At 44.3% G+C, this 13,385-nt stretch overlaps 1 protein-coding gene across 2 annotated transcripts; it reads right to left on the bottom strand.

Moving 5' to 3' along the window:
* Positions 1-4,314: 4,314 nt before the first annotated feature.
* Positions 4,315-13,349, bottom strand: NIPSNAP3A (nipsnap homolog 3A). Of its 2 annotated transcripts, none has more exons than XM_027653210.1 (6): positions 13,275-13,349; positions 11,025-11,226; positions 7,189-7,350; positions 5,900-6,049; positions 5,428-5,514; positions 4,315-5,316 (listed from the first exon to the last, which is right to left on the bottom strand). In XM_027653210.1, the coding sequence occupies exons 1-6, from the start codon at positions 13,347-13,349 to the stop codon at positions 5,240-5,242; spliced, it is 753 nt and encodes a 250-aa protein (XP_027509011.1). In that variant the 3' UTR covers positions 4,315-5,239. The 2 variants fall into 2 exon arrangements, with proteins under 2 accessions (XP_027509011.1, XP_027509012.1); XM_027653211.1 differs by lacking the exon at positions 13,275-13,349 and adding an exon at positions 11,320-12,504.
* Between the last annotated feature and the right edge of the window lie 36 nt (positions 13,350-13,385).

Below are 13,385 nucleotides of genomic sequence, written 5' to 3'. Positions count from 1 at the left end.
GGGGCACGGCGGCTCCGGGGGGCACCGCTCGGCACACTTTACCTGATCTTCAGGCCCTTTAAGGGGTACGAGGGGTCTCTCATCAAACTCACCTCCAGGCAGCCCATGGGCTTCGTCAGCTTCGACAGCCGCTCCGAGGCAGAGGCGGCAAAGAACGCTCTGAACGGCATCAGCTTCCACCCTGAGATCCCCCAGACACTGCGGCTGGAGTTTGCCAAGGCCAACACCAAGATGGCCAAGAGCAAGCTGGTGGGCACCCCAAATCCCAGCACCCCTTTCCCCACGGCCGAGCCCTACGAGCTCACAGTGCCTGCACTGTACCCCAGTAGCCCTGAAGTGTGGGGGCCGTACCCTCTGTACCCAGCAGAATTAGCACCTGCTCTACCTCCTCCTGCTCTCTCCTATCCCGCTTTGCTGTACTGTCCCCCCCAAGGGCTCCCCCTCCCCCCATTACCCCTCCTTTTTTTTTTCTTTTAATAATAATCACCGGTTTTATTATTAAAAAAATTACAGTAGAAAAGTACCTTTAAACATATTTCCAAAAGCGGAGTAGAGAATGTGGAAGTTTCTCTCCTCTCCATGAGACAAAGTACAGGAAATAGTTTGTAAACCACAGGGACCGCCGCCCTCAGCCCTGCACGGCCCCCGCCCCGCTGACAGATTTTTTTTTTTTTGTTTTAAGCAGTATTATTTATGACCTTAAATTTGTAGGTAGCATAATTAGGGATTGAAAACACTTTTAGCTGATCTCTGTAGCCACACTATTCCTTCACATTATGCCCCAATGCTATGCTCTCTTTCTATCTATTTGGTGGATAGCTGCATTCATGATGGGGATGATGGAAGATTTCCTGAGGTGCAGGTTGATAGAGAACTTGTGTCTTCTTTAAGCTGACTTCCAGCCCAAAAAGCTCAGCAGCCTCTGCAAAGCAGGGTGTTAAATGCTGCAGAGCTGCTTCTGTGTGGGCAACAAGGGTGGCGTCATCAGCATAAAGCAGCTCCTGGACAAGATGGTTTAAGGTCTTGGTGTGGGCCTTCAGTCGCCTTAGATTGAAAAGGCTTCATCAGTACAGTATCGAATGTAGATACCGTCCTGATCATCGAGGTCTGCTGTGGCCCTTTGCAGCATCCTGCTGAAAAAGACTGTGAATAGAGTTGGTGCAAGAATGCAGCCTTGTTTCACACCATTGGTTATTAGAAAGGGCTCAGAAAGTGCATTGCCATGTCTGACTTGGCCATGCTGATCCTCATGGAGTGAGATGATCATTTTAAGGAACTTGGGGGGACATCCTAAACGTTCCAAAATCTGCCACAGACCTTTCCTGCTCACAGTATCAAAAGCCTTGGTGAGGTCAACAAAGGTTCCATAGAGACCTTTGTTCTGTTCCCTGCACTTCTCTTGCAGTTGTCTGAGAACAAACACCATGTCTGTGGTACTCCTGTCGGCTCTGAAACCACATTGGCTTTCAGGTAGAATTCCTTCTGCTGTAGTGGGTATTAGTCTGTTCAAAAGTATTCTTGCCAGGATTTTGCTAGTAATGGAGAGCAGAGTAATTTGAACAGTCTGATTTATCTCCTTTCTTCTTATACAAAGTGATGATGACTGCATCACGAAGGTCTGATGGGAGTTCATCTAGTTCCCAACAGTGCACCACAAACTTGTGAAATCCAGCATGGAGTGCTTGGCCCCCATGTTTCCAGACTTCAGGTGGAATTCCATCAACCCCAGCTGCCTTGCCAGTTTTCACCTGCTGTATGGCCTTAAGGGTTTCTCCCATAGTAGGGGCAATATCCAATTCATTCTTCACCAGTTGTTGTGTGATGGACTGAATTGCTGAGTCTTGGACTACATGGCTAGTACTGAAAAGAGTCTGAAAGTGTTCAGACCAAAGATTCAGAATAGAGGTTTTATCTGTCAGAAGCATTTGACCATCTCCAAAGCCCTGAGTAGAGGGCTTTGGACCTGATATGTAGGCCTGTATGCTGTTTTCAAGGCCTCATAGAATCCTCTGTGATCACCCATATCTGCGCTAGATTGATCCACCACTTTTTCTGTATGTCATGGAGTTTCTGTTGAAGCTTGCTGCATGCAAGACTGAAAGGCTGCTTTTCTTACGTGACAGGATAGCAGTGCAAGGTGTGCTTCGTGAGCAGTTCTCTTCTTAAATTCCTGGATCTCTTGATTGTTTTCATCAAACCAGTCCTTGTTCTTCTTGAAGGAGAACCCTAAGGATTCTTCAGAGGATTGTTGCCAAAGTGTTTCAGGAGAGGGATCTATAGATCTGTAGATGTATAGAATGATTTTTGAGCCTAGTTTGAAGATTTGCCTGAAATCTGTCTCTCACTGTGGCTGTTTGAAGATTGTTAACTTAGAGTCTCCTCCTTGGGATGCGTTATACATGTGACAACTCCTTCAGTAAAAATCCCCTTGGAGGACAAGATAGTTTGAAATAGTAGCACTGCAGTTCATCAATCAATTTTTCAAGTTTTACAAGGCCAGAATAATATTAGAGGGGAAATTATATAGTGAGAACAACGAATTCTTGTTCCCATTGTACAACAGTCATGGGAGAGTATGCTTTCAGGGCCCCTTTGTCTTGCTTTTACATTCAGAAATGGGTTCGGTAACGTGGTTTGAACCTAAGTGCAGTTCCTGGGCTATTCCTTTGTCATGTCTCTGCCTTAAACACCCACACAGTTTCTGCACTAGTTCTTGATGCTACTCCATGAATCAATCATGGACCATTTTCTTCTGTGAATGTTCCTAGCAGCCCAGCAAACAATGAAGAGGCTGGCATGAGCCTGAAGAAGGTTGATGACCTATTTCCAAGTACACTTGGTAACACTGACCAACTCAGCATTTTTAAAACACAGCTAAACCAAGTTCCCAGTCCCTCCATGTCCTGTCTTGAGGTAAAGTTAGAGCTTACTCCAGGCTCTGCAGAAGTGCCTTTTTCATACCTTTTTTTTTTTTTTTTTTTTTTAATCTGTATAATACATTGCTAAGGGGATTGAGAAAGGAGTGTAAAGGGGATCGGTATACCTCACTTAAAACATACTTTGTTATTACCTTTATAGCATCACTCTATGGGGATGAGTACAGGGTGATGAACACATCAGACTTCCAGGTGCGGAAACAGCTGAGTTACAGCCATTGCTCCATAACAGGCTGCAAGTATGTTGCCGTATCATTGAAACAAGTAGCAGGTACTGGATGCTTACCACTGCTAAAAACCATTGTTATGAATCAGCGTCAAGTCGCTGAAGTGAAGGGCTTAAGTTTTGCACTGCACCAAACTAGTGCATGTAGAACTTAGAATGAGTTCTAGGAGGATTTGGATTTGGTCCTGAAAGGGCTGTGGTTTGCTCTTGGTAGCTGCTCATTTAAATTATTAATTTATCAGGAAACAACACTTACATCATCCTCTTTCCTTAGCCAAACAAAAAGATTCTTGATTCCTGTTGCCCTGTGATTGTCATGCTTAAAGGGTCTGCTATCTGTGCTAAAACGTTACAGTGGATATTAACCAAACTATTTCACAGCTCTGATCTGCCATGTTTGTACTGAACAGACAGCATAATGCAACACTGGCATGAAGATTTCTCATGGAGTAAGTTCAGACAGCCACTAATTTACTCGTTCAAGTATGTGTTGGGGAAAAATCACTCTAGAGACACACGCAGTATATGAACCACTCTTGATAATGAAACTGCACTGAGGTGTTAACTTATTTTAAACTGCAGTACTATTGACATGTTGCATCCCTCTTTGTAGTACATTTGTATTTCAGTAAGGAGTTGTTGGATTTTCCCCTTGGTTAAACCACCACTTTGTGCTTATCTTTCCCTCCTGAATTATAGTTGGCCCTTCGTTCCAAGCACTTTATGCTATCTGTAATGGGATCTATTTTTGCACTGGAATATCTGTTAACTTTGCAAAAATCTAGAGAGATTTCACAACTGAAATTTCTAAGTTAAATCCTTAAGTGGACATTTTCATTAAAAGCAAAAAAAAAAGTATATATATTTGTATTTGCTAATATCTGTTATGTGAAGTATTAAAAGGCACTCTGCCTTGTATTAAGTAAAAAATAAAGCTGTTTTAGCACCACTGGTCTTCACAAGTGTCATTTTTACATTTGTTCTTTTGTGGAGCACAGGTTTTGTTTTGTTGTGAATTTTGATGCATAACATTCCAGTATCTCTACAACTTAGCATGGAGTACAAACTATTCAGGCAAGCAAAGTGGTACAAGATTTGAAAGGTACATGCTTTAAGCTTCTAAAGTTAGTAAATAAAGAGGTCTCTAGCAAGTCATGAAAACAGTGTTTGGTTTATTTGTCAAATCCAGCTGCAGAGCATAACAAATTTCTCTGGATGTTTAAATCCCAACTCAAGTACTTGTCTCTGAATTTTTATTACAGAGATGTAAGTTGTACTTTGGACATAAGCATAATTGCCTATGGCTGTTTTATAGTGCTTTCTGTGAGATCTTAATGCACTTTAAGCAAGCAATAATCATTAGGCAAACTACACAAAGATACCTCAGTAGAGATATTAAATCAATTGCTTGTTGCAGGTCTGTGATGAATGTGTGGAACAGACTCCCAAGTGCTCTGCAGTTTATAGTTAGTACCTATAAATTGCAGAAGAGGGTGCTGCACACCACCTGACCAGCTCCACTGTAGCACCCAAGTCGCACTCCAGCTACGTTGATGTTTTACTTTGCTCAGAATTAATGCAGAGTATCCCAATGAGATGTCTGATTAAAACTTAACTGGGTAAGGTGTATGTGGGAGCATTCCTTCTTAAACCAGTATGGAATAACCACGATGTGATAATTATAAGAGGCACCAAAATACGTTAGCAAAGTGATACCACCCCTGACTGCAGTGTTGGAAAAGAACACTTAACTTTAGTAGGTTTGATAAGGGATCTAGCTATTTGAAAAAGTATTAAGAACTTAGGAGTTAAAATTAAGGATTGGTGAAGTGTGGTTCATGTCATGTGTGATACAGCTCAAGTTCTCTTTCCTGGAGAGGTAGGAACAACATCATAAACTTCTTTTTAACAACTAGATAGCAGCATGCTGATTTACACTGCTAGTGATCAGCATTTTGCATCCATTTTTGGTCAACTGAAGAACAGCTCAGTTCACTGGGTATGGGGATCCATGTCACTTGCTGACAGCACTTCCATCTTGTCTCTTTTGCCATCAGTTCCACCCTTTAGAAGAAGGTTATTTCAGCGGTGAGCACTGCAGAGGAATCAGGAGTGCATTTTGCTGGGACTCCAAGAACCTGACACTGTCGCGTACTGAAATTAAATGCATGTTTAATTAAGACATAACTTCCAGTGAGAAGTAATATCTTTCTCAGCATGCATGCAGGTAACATGAGTGAGTTCTCTGGATGCATTATCTCTTACCAGCTGCTACGACTCTGGCATCTTCATGGGCTCTGTGTCTTCCCGCTGCCCGGTTATCTGGGCTCTCATTCCACCACAACACATGGACTAAGAAAGTACAAATAAAGTCAGCTGAATAGTGTTATGGTGCAATACAGCATGCACTGTAAGTCCTAGCAATCTGCCTTCATCTGTTAAAAGCCTTGCAGTTAGCAGAAAGAATTCTCCAGGCAAGTCAATGGTGGGATGATCCTTACTGAGCCTTTACACAGTTTGACTTTAACATCAGATCTGAGAGACTTTTAAGATTGTGGCAATGAGCTTAAGCCTATTAACCCAACAAACAAAGCTGGGTTCAAGGACTGTTTACAGGACTTTAATGATCCACACCAAAGTTTTCAGCAAACTGGCCAATCCTGATGCAAGACCACGGCTTGCCCCTCATCCTCTGCCCCTTCCCCTGCCAAAGTCTGTATCAGAAATTGAGTAGTACCTCTGTTAAGTAATCCATATTCTGTATGGAAAACACCAATCAGCTTGGTATAGCCTGTGTTGATGTGAGCATTGATTGCAGCTCGAAATGCTTCACCCCACAATGCTGGCCCACCAGGCTTCATCTGGAAAGTAACCCATTCATACACCCCTAGAAGAGAAGGCAAACACCACCACAGGGAAGGAAATACAAATTAATATGTCCGTTCTGGAACAGTGTGTTATGGCCATGATGTATTTATTGTGAAATGAGTACTGCATTTCCCTGCCATTTGGGGTCAGCAGGAGACTGCCCGTTCATGCCAGCACCCGGTGCAAATTTTCAGTGTTGCCTGGAAATTTTGGGAGATTCAGACTACTTTGCAGAAATCACAAGTGCTCATACCTGTCTTCTTTCCGTTCAGGTAGTTACTTCAGATCACAATTGCTGACACTGTAATAGAAAGCCAGACACTTGCTATATGTCTGGTCTCATTCTCCAGCAATGGGCTGGAGATGGACTACAACAGGAACAAAGTGTCTGAAAAGTCATCTCTCCAGATTTAGGAGAAAACTGGACTGCTTTCACATTCAACTATAACAGCATAAAATTCAGAATCCTGGGGAAATAAAGAACGAAGATTACTGTATGTATGCACATGCTGAGGGCTGAAGAAAGGCCTGTTCCATGCCACTTCATACAACAAATTCTACAAATGTTCGTAAACTGGGGAATGGTCAGTACTATTAACATCGCTTTTGATACAGAGAGAGTTAAAATACATAAGGACAGGACTTTTGACACCTAACCTATGACTGTAAAAAAGTATGGTTGACTTGCGTGCATCTTTAAAAGGTAGGGAATTTTTTTTAAACTATTATGCAAAAGAATCAAAACAATCAGTAACAAAGCAAATTGATAAAGGAGAAGAATCCCTGTGAAAGAGAGCAATCATTATTCCCAGCATCTCCAGGAAATCCCCTCTCACTGATGGACAGACAAAGGAAGTCTGACTGCTCTGACCACTACTATGGCACTGCCATTTTGCACGTCCATTTAGCAATTCACAACCCTGACCATCAACAACCTTAACGAGCAAGGCTCTAGGCAGATCTTGATGTAAGTTAGCGTAAAATCCTTCTTAAAAACTCTGTCCCTTGTTCTGTGTTATGTCACCTTTTTCACACGGGTGCACGTACGTGCCTTTGTTACATAAGGGGTTATAAAACCAGGCAACAGCTGGTTTAAACTTTAAACCATTTTTTGTTACTATCGGTAACTTTAATCACCAGAAGCAAAGATAAGCTCACCCCCCTCTTTTGGAGGCTTTCCAAGTTGACACCAAGGTACCAGATAAGCGACCTCATTGTGCTGCTTCTCTACCAAGGGGAGGACTGCAGACATAAGTCTTCCCTGCCAGTCTTTGTCATTGGCTAGTGCTTGCCGGACTGCTGTTCTGTGGGCAAAATTATCTGTAAGAAAGCAAAAAAAAAAAAAACCCTGGAAAAAAATGCATTTAATGTCACATTAGACTCAATCAAAATGTTTAATTACAAGAAGGCAAGCTGCACTTATCTAATTTCGAAACTGGTATTTTTAAACAGAAGCTTGAAGCAGATGTGGTAAGTTTCCTTTAAATTCTGAAAAAAAACCCACCTTTAAATTCTGCTTTACGTCTCAGACTAAAATGGTTTCAAGCCAAGAAAGTTTACAACACAGTTAAAATCTGCTAACCAATTTTACAGTTAAAGGACATTTACATATGGCATCCACGGCACTACTGGATGTGGCAACAGTTACCAAGGATAAGTAGATTCAGAGAAAGCACAGTGGATAAGGAAGTGAAGTGGAAAAAAAAAAATTCAAGATAAATAATAGCCTACCAAGAAAAAAAATTAATAAAAATGTGGGGTTTTTGCTTATATAAAGTGACATTAAAAGTGCAGAAGTAATCTTTGTGTGTTCAGCTGCGTAAAAAATTGATAAATCCCCAAAAGCTAAACCTTTTCTTCTTTTTTTTCTTAATTAAAACCAAACCTACTTAATTAAGAGTGTCTGAATTTCAACTAGTTAGTCTGCAATGGCATCTTAAGCAATATACTTATGCAGACAGCTTCCAATATTATGCAAGAAAAATCCAGCATCTGAGAAGGGGAAGGAAGAACCTTAAGAAATATCAGTATGCTGGGACTAAGAGGTAAATATACCAATTACTTTTAACTACCAAAAAGGTATAAGCAGGGGTCTGATGAATAAAGGAGAAAGGATGTTGTAACTTAGATATGTAAAACACTGTTAGGAAACAAATAAAAAGTACAGGTTTTTCCTTTGTTTTGCACTTTAAAAGTTTCTCACAGATTATTATTTTTTTTTTAATTTAGAGATAATAACAATAGCCAAGGCTAAAAAGTTCTGAGAAGCAGGACAATTTATTAATCACAGATGCAGGTGAACTCAAAATATTCCTGTGGACAGATGCATGCCCTCTCTGAAGAAAGGGGAGACATGGCTGCCTGGTCATGACAAAGAACTGAGGTCCTCAGTGACCTTTTTTTGCCTTGGTCTGCAGGCAGAGGTCTGTGGCAAGTGCTCCAGCCAGACCACCCAGGTCACAGAAGGCAAAGGCAGGGACTGGGAGAACAAAGAACCACCCACTGTAGGAAAAGATCAGGTCTGAGACCATTTAAGGAACCTGAAGGTGCACAAGCCCATGGGATTCAATAAGATATATCCGTGGGTTCTGAGGGAACCGGCAGCAGAAGTGGCTAAGCCACTATCCATCATGTTTGAGAAGTTATGGCAGTCCATTTTTTAAAAAAAAAAACATAAGGAAGACCTGCCAAAGTACAGCCTGGTCAGTTTCACTCACATCTGTGCCTGGGAAGGTCATGGAGCAGACCCTTCTAGAAACTGCGCTAAGGGACATGGAAAACAAGGAGGTGACTGGTGACAGCCAGCATGGTTTCACTAAGGGCAAATCATGCCTGACAAACTTGGTGTTTGGCCTTCTGTCATAGGGTTACAGCATTGGTGGATGAGGGAAGGGTGACTGACACCATCTACCCGGACTTGGGCAGAGCATTTTACACCGTCCCATACAACATCCTACTCTCTAAACTGCAGAGGCACGGATCTGATGGACAGACCACTCAGTGGATAAGGAATGGGCCGGATGGTCGCACTCAAAGACCTGCAACCAACAGCTCAATGTCCAAGTGGTGCCCCTCAGGGCTCAGTACTGGGACCAGTGCTGTTTAACATCTTCCATGGACACAGGAATCAAGTGCACCCTCGGCAAGTTTGCTGATGACACCAAGCTGTGTGGTGCAGTCAACATGTTGGAGGGAAGGGATGCCACACAGGGAACTGGACAGGCTTGAGAGCTGGGCCTGTGCAAAGCTCATGAAGTTTAACAAGGCAAAGTGCAAGGTCACACATGCGGGTTTAAGCAATCCCAGTTACAGGATCAGGCCAGGATTGAGAGCAACCCTGAGGAGGAGGACTTAGGAGTGCTAGTGGATGAGAAGTTTGATGTGAATGTGCACTTGCAGCCCAGGAAGCCAATCACATCCTGGGCTCCAGCAAAAGCAGTGTGGCCAGCAGGTCGAGGGAGGTGATTCTGCCCCCAGCACAAGAGGGATATGGACCTGTTGGAGCAACGCCAGAGGAGGAGGCCAGAAAAATGATCCAAGCGCTGAAACATCCTATGAAGACAGGCTGAGAGAGTTGTTTAGCCTGGAAAAGAGAAGGCTCCAGAGGCACCTTAGAACAGCTTTCCAGTACCTGAACGAGACAGCTGGAGAGGAACTTTTTACAAGGGTGTGGAGTGACAGGACAAGAGGAAATGGCTTTAAACTGAAAGAGAGTAGATTTAGAATTGTAGAATGGTTTGCATTGGAAGGAACCTTAAGATCATCTAGTTCCAACTCCCCTGTCATGAGCAGGGATATCTTTCATCAGACCAGGTTGCTCAGACCTCCATCCAACCTGGCCTTGAACACCTCCAGGGATCGGGCAAAATTTAGATTAGATACAATGAAGAAATTCTTCACTCAGAGTGGTGAGACACTGGAACAGGTTGCACAGAGAAGCTGTGGATGCCCCATCCCTGGAAGTGTTCAAGGCCAGGCTGGACGGGGTCCTGAGCAACAAGACTGAGAGAAGGGTGTCCCTGGCGATGGCAAGGAGGTTGGAACTATATGATCTTTAAGGTCCTCTCTAATCCAAACTATTTTATGAGGCTATGATTCTATGATTCACCCTTCCAAAACAAAAGAGGCAATCCTTTACTCTAAACAGGTACTGTGAACATGCTGGACTTTGATGAGCACACTGCCTCAATATGCAGATATACCCTGGACTACAGCTGGTATCCAAGGAAATGATATTGGTGTGCCTTCCCACCTCTCCATTATCCAAGTACCGACTTCCTTTGGTCGCCACAAAAAGCATGGCCAGTACACCTAGTTTCTGGTGTAAGTGTAGCTTTTCTTGGCTCACCTGCACCTTCCATGTCAGCACCAACTCCAACAACATAAAAAAGTTGATTATAATGCAAAAAGCCTATTGTTACCAAGGCTAAAGCTGCAAGAAAACACTGTGCGCTTGAGAAGTCAGAACTGGTGGGCTGTCTTCCTATCTCAGCACAGGCCAATTGCAGAAGGAGTTTAAGCATGCAAACTGCGTGCTCACTGTTTTAAGGAAGCTAAAATTTGAGAACAATTATACCGAGCGAAAATTTGTGAACAATTATACACACATACAAACACACACAGAGTGCATATACGTGCATATTTCCTTTTTCTCCATTCATTTTGAAATTCTGAAGGCATTTGTGGAGCTGGCCACAAGTTAAAAACATCTACCATGAACAAAAGACTCTACCATTCTTCCTCTATTATAACTGTTTTGAGCAGAGGCTGCTGCTTTAGAACATTTCTAACTCTCTCATCCCAGCATGTCAAAGTTGTCCTGACAGGCTCTGAAGTTGTTCTTTTCACTAATCAGTACAGGAGCGATTTTTGGGGGGCACCTCCTTACATTAAGAGCAACAAATAAGAGCCAGGTAAGCATCCCCCTCACCTTCTTGCCTACGAGACAGGGAACACACAGAGAGCAGAGCAGTGCAAAGGGTTGCTGGTCATACCGTACTTCCAAATGTGGAACACCTTATTCATCGCTCCCAGCTCCGTGTACCAGAATCCCACCAGCTCTGAGTGAGCTGTGCGAAAGTGAATGTACTTGTTGATCGTTTCCAAAAACTCCTTCATCTTCGACGGCTTGATATCATATGTGCGAATTTCGTAGAAAATGCTGGTATCTTGTCTGGGCCCTGTAGCAAGGAGTGCCTGAAAGAAAACAGCCAGAAAAATAAGTAAAACTAATTATCAAGCCAGAAAGTTGTCTTCTAATTTTTTTTTTAATTAGTGAGATTTTTTTACTTTGTGATGTCCAATTCCAAAAAGTTTCTTGCGACATTTTTCTTTGGAAATAGTTCCCATGTGCATTATTTGCTGCCACTCCTTTCAGCAGTGCAACAGACTGTGATGTGTCTCTTATTTGTTGCACTCAATTGTTTAATTATTAGCTTATTACAAAGCAGCATTTTCCTCTTCTCAACCCCTTCCTCAGGAAGTCAGCAGCGAAGAGTCAAAGCAATAAAAAGATATTTGACTAAACACATTACTCAAAACCAAGGCTGCCAAGATGCCACCAAAGCAGGAGCAACATCAACATCTGCCTTTGTTGCCCTTACCTAACCAGCTCACACCACTGCACTGTGTTTTCTAATTACAATCTTATATCAGTATTAGCAAATTACATATTGTTGGTAAAAGAAAGAGAAAGATACAAACACTTGGGGAAAGACTGACTCCTTCCAATGCAAGATTTCTTAAGTCTGCATCCTAGCCTCTTACTGGCTGCTTCCCAAGGGCTGGTCAAGAACAGTTCTTCTATTCATGTAACATAAAACACTTTGGAGGTCCCAGGCTAAGCGTATTTTTGCAACTGTCTCAATAACCTGGAACGTTCCACTCACCTTAGAAATAAAACTTGAAAAAAGAAGGCCAAAACACATCTCTGGCCTTAGCCCATATTTGCACAGAGGTGGCTGCAGGATGGATTTTGGACATGTCTTATTTCACGAGCAGGCATGCATACCATACAGCTCAAGCCACAGAACAGAACCGTATGGGTTGGAAATGACCTCTAGGATCCTTTTATCTACCATTAACCCAAGAGCACCATGTCCACCACTAAACCATATCCTCAAGTGCCATACCCACCTGTTTTTTGAACACTTCCAGGGATGATGGAAACACTTCCCTGGATAGCCTGTTCCAGCGCTTTACAAACCCTTACAGTGAAGAAAATTTTTTCCTAATTTCCAATCTAAACATTCCCTGGCACAACCTCCCACTTCCTCACGTCCTGTTAGTTGTTACCTGGGAGAAGAGCCCAACCCTCACCTGGCTACGCTCTCCTTTCAGGTAGTTGAATACAGATGGCCAAGACCAAAGGTTCTTGTTCCCCAATGGCCCTCTGCAGCATGACACATCTAGTATTGGTTCCCATGTGTCACAACTCCTTGGAGCCATTATAAACCCCCACGGGATCCCGACCGATCCGTGAGCCTGCAGCAGGGACCCATCCCACGCCGGATTTCTGCAGGAGAAGAGAAGCCCCGATGCTTTCTGCCACTCAAGCAGATGCTGGGGCGCTGGAGGACCAGGTCTGTCCAGAGAAGGGCAATGAAGCTGGTGAAGGGTCTGAGGCACAGGTCCTGTGAAGAGCAGCTGAAGGAGCTGAGGGGGTTCAGCCTGGAGAAGAGGCAGCTCAGGGGTGACCTTATTGCTCTCTACAACCACTTCAGAGGAGGCTGTAGCCAGGTGGGGCTCGGCCTCTTCTCCCAGGCAACCAGCGACAGGACAAGAGGGCACGGTCTTAAGCTGTGCCAGGGGAGGTTTAGGTTGGACATTAGGAAGAAGTTCTTCACAGGAAAGGTGATTAGACACTGGAATGGGCTGCTCAGAGGAGGTGCTGGAGTCACCGTCCCTGGAGGTATTTAAGGAAAGACTGGACGTGGCACTGAGTGCCGCGGTCTGGCTGACACGAACGATCGTGTTCGGTCACAGGTTGTGGACTCGACGATCTCGGAGGTCTTTTTTTTTCTCCCCAACTTAAAACGACTCCGATTCTCCCGCCCAAACGACGTGCCACAGCCGGCCCGAGTGGATGTCGCGACAGCGACAGCACAAGACCCGCCCACCCCCCGCCCCCGGCGGATCACAACACCACAACACCACAACACACACACACATCCCCCGGCCCCGGGGACTCCGCGGGCCCCACGCCCACCCTCTCCCCGCTCCCCCGGCGGCGCCCCCGCCGCTACCTGCGGGCCGGCCCGGGCCCGGGCCAGGCGGGCGGCGGCGGCGAGGGGCCGGCGGAGCAGGGCCGGGGGCAGCATGGCGGGGGGCAGCATGGCGGGCCCGGCGGAGGCGGC

The sequence above is a fragment of the Corapipo altera genome, unplaced genomic scaffold (assembly GCF_003945725.1).
Source record: "Corapipo altera isolate COAL_440 unplaced genomic scaffold, ASM394572v1 61305, whole genome shotgun sequence".
Classification (NCBI taxonomy): Eukaryota; Metazoa; Chordata; class Aves; order Passeriformes; family Pipridae; genus Corapipo; species Corapipo altera.
Note: the sequence above shows the minus strand (reverse complement) of the source record. Positions and strands in the feature narration are given on the sequence as shown.

What these genes read in the sequence shown, in the direction of transcription:
- NIPSNAP3A (XM_027653210.1), bottom strand. Translation starts at nt 13,349, where the DNA reads ATGCTGCCCCCGGCCCTGCTCCGCCGGCCCCTCGCCGCCGCCGCCCGC. An exon ending in AAAGCCTCCAAAAGAGGGGG is followed by an intron (nt 6,050 to 7,188) that starts GTGAGCTTATCT and finishes CTTCTCTTCTAG; the next exon opens with GGGTGTATGAATGGGTTACT. An exon ending in ATATGGATTACTTAACAGAG is followed by an intron (nt 5,515 to 5,899) that starts GTACTACTCAAT and finishes GTACTTTCTTAG; the next exon opens with TCCATGTGTTGTGGTGGAAT.